We start from the raw sequence: 487 nt of genomic DNA, 5'->3' as shown, positions 1-487 counted from the left end.
CGGGGTCGGGGTGGGGAAAGAAGGAGAGGGCTTTTTCTCAGGAATAAGTTCTCTAGATATCGGAAGGGGCCCGTGCGTGAAAAATTTGGGAAGGGGGGGTCCACCACGGAGATAGAGGGGAATGGAGATGAATTCCTGGGAGAGGAGGGAGGCACAGGCTTCTGGGAACGGGACCTGCAATTCCAGGAGCTTGTCTGGATACGATGTAGTGTGAAAGACAGGGTTTGTAGGTTCTTTCAGCCCACTCGCCGCTCCAGTTTAAAAAAAAAAAAAGTGTTGGCGAGGGTAGAGGGGGTGAAAGGAGGTGTGGGCAGGAGATGAGAATTCAGAACTTACAATGGTGGCCCGTAGGTATTTTCTCACCAAACCGAGAAAGGGCAAAGAAAGCAAAAGAGGCAGTGGCGGCGAGAGGAAGGCGGGGGTCCACCCCCGCCGCCAGGGGCACCCCGGGCCCGCACCTACCTGCTGGCCGCCGCCGCCGCTGGAG

At 57.1% G+C, this 487-nt stretch overlaps 1 protein-coding gene across 1 annotated transcript in view; it reads right to left on the bottom strand.

Moving 5' to 3' along the window:
• The window catches only part of FOSL2 (FOS-like antigen 2), a 22,230-nt gene that overhangs the window by 20,543 nt on the left and 1,200 nt on the right, over positions 1–487 (bottom strand). The window contains exon 4 of the mRNA XM_010840700.1: positions 463–481. Within this exon, the coding sequence (XP_010839002.1) occupies positions 463–481 (19 nt within the window). The remainder of the gene's footprint in view (positions 1–462; positions 482–487) is intronic.

This window comes from Bison bison, unplaced genomic scaffold (assembly GCF_000754665.1).
Source record: "Bison bison bison isolate TAMUID 2011002044 unplaced genomic scaffold, Bison_UMD1.0 scf7180017864145, whole genome shotgun sequence".
NCBI classification, from domain to species: Eukaryota; Metazoa; Chordata; class Mammalia; order Artiodactyla; family Bovidae; genus Bison; species Bison bison.
The sequence above is the reverse complement of the archived record's forward strand: the minus strand, read 5'-3'. Positions and strand labels throughout refer to the sequence as shown.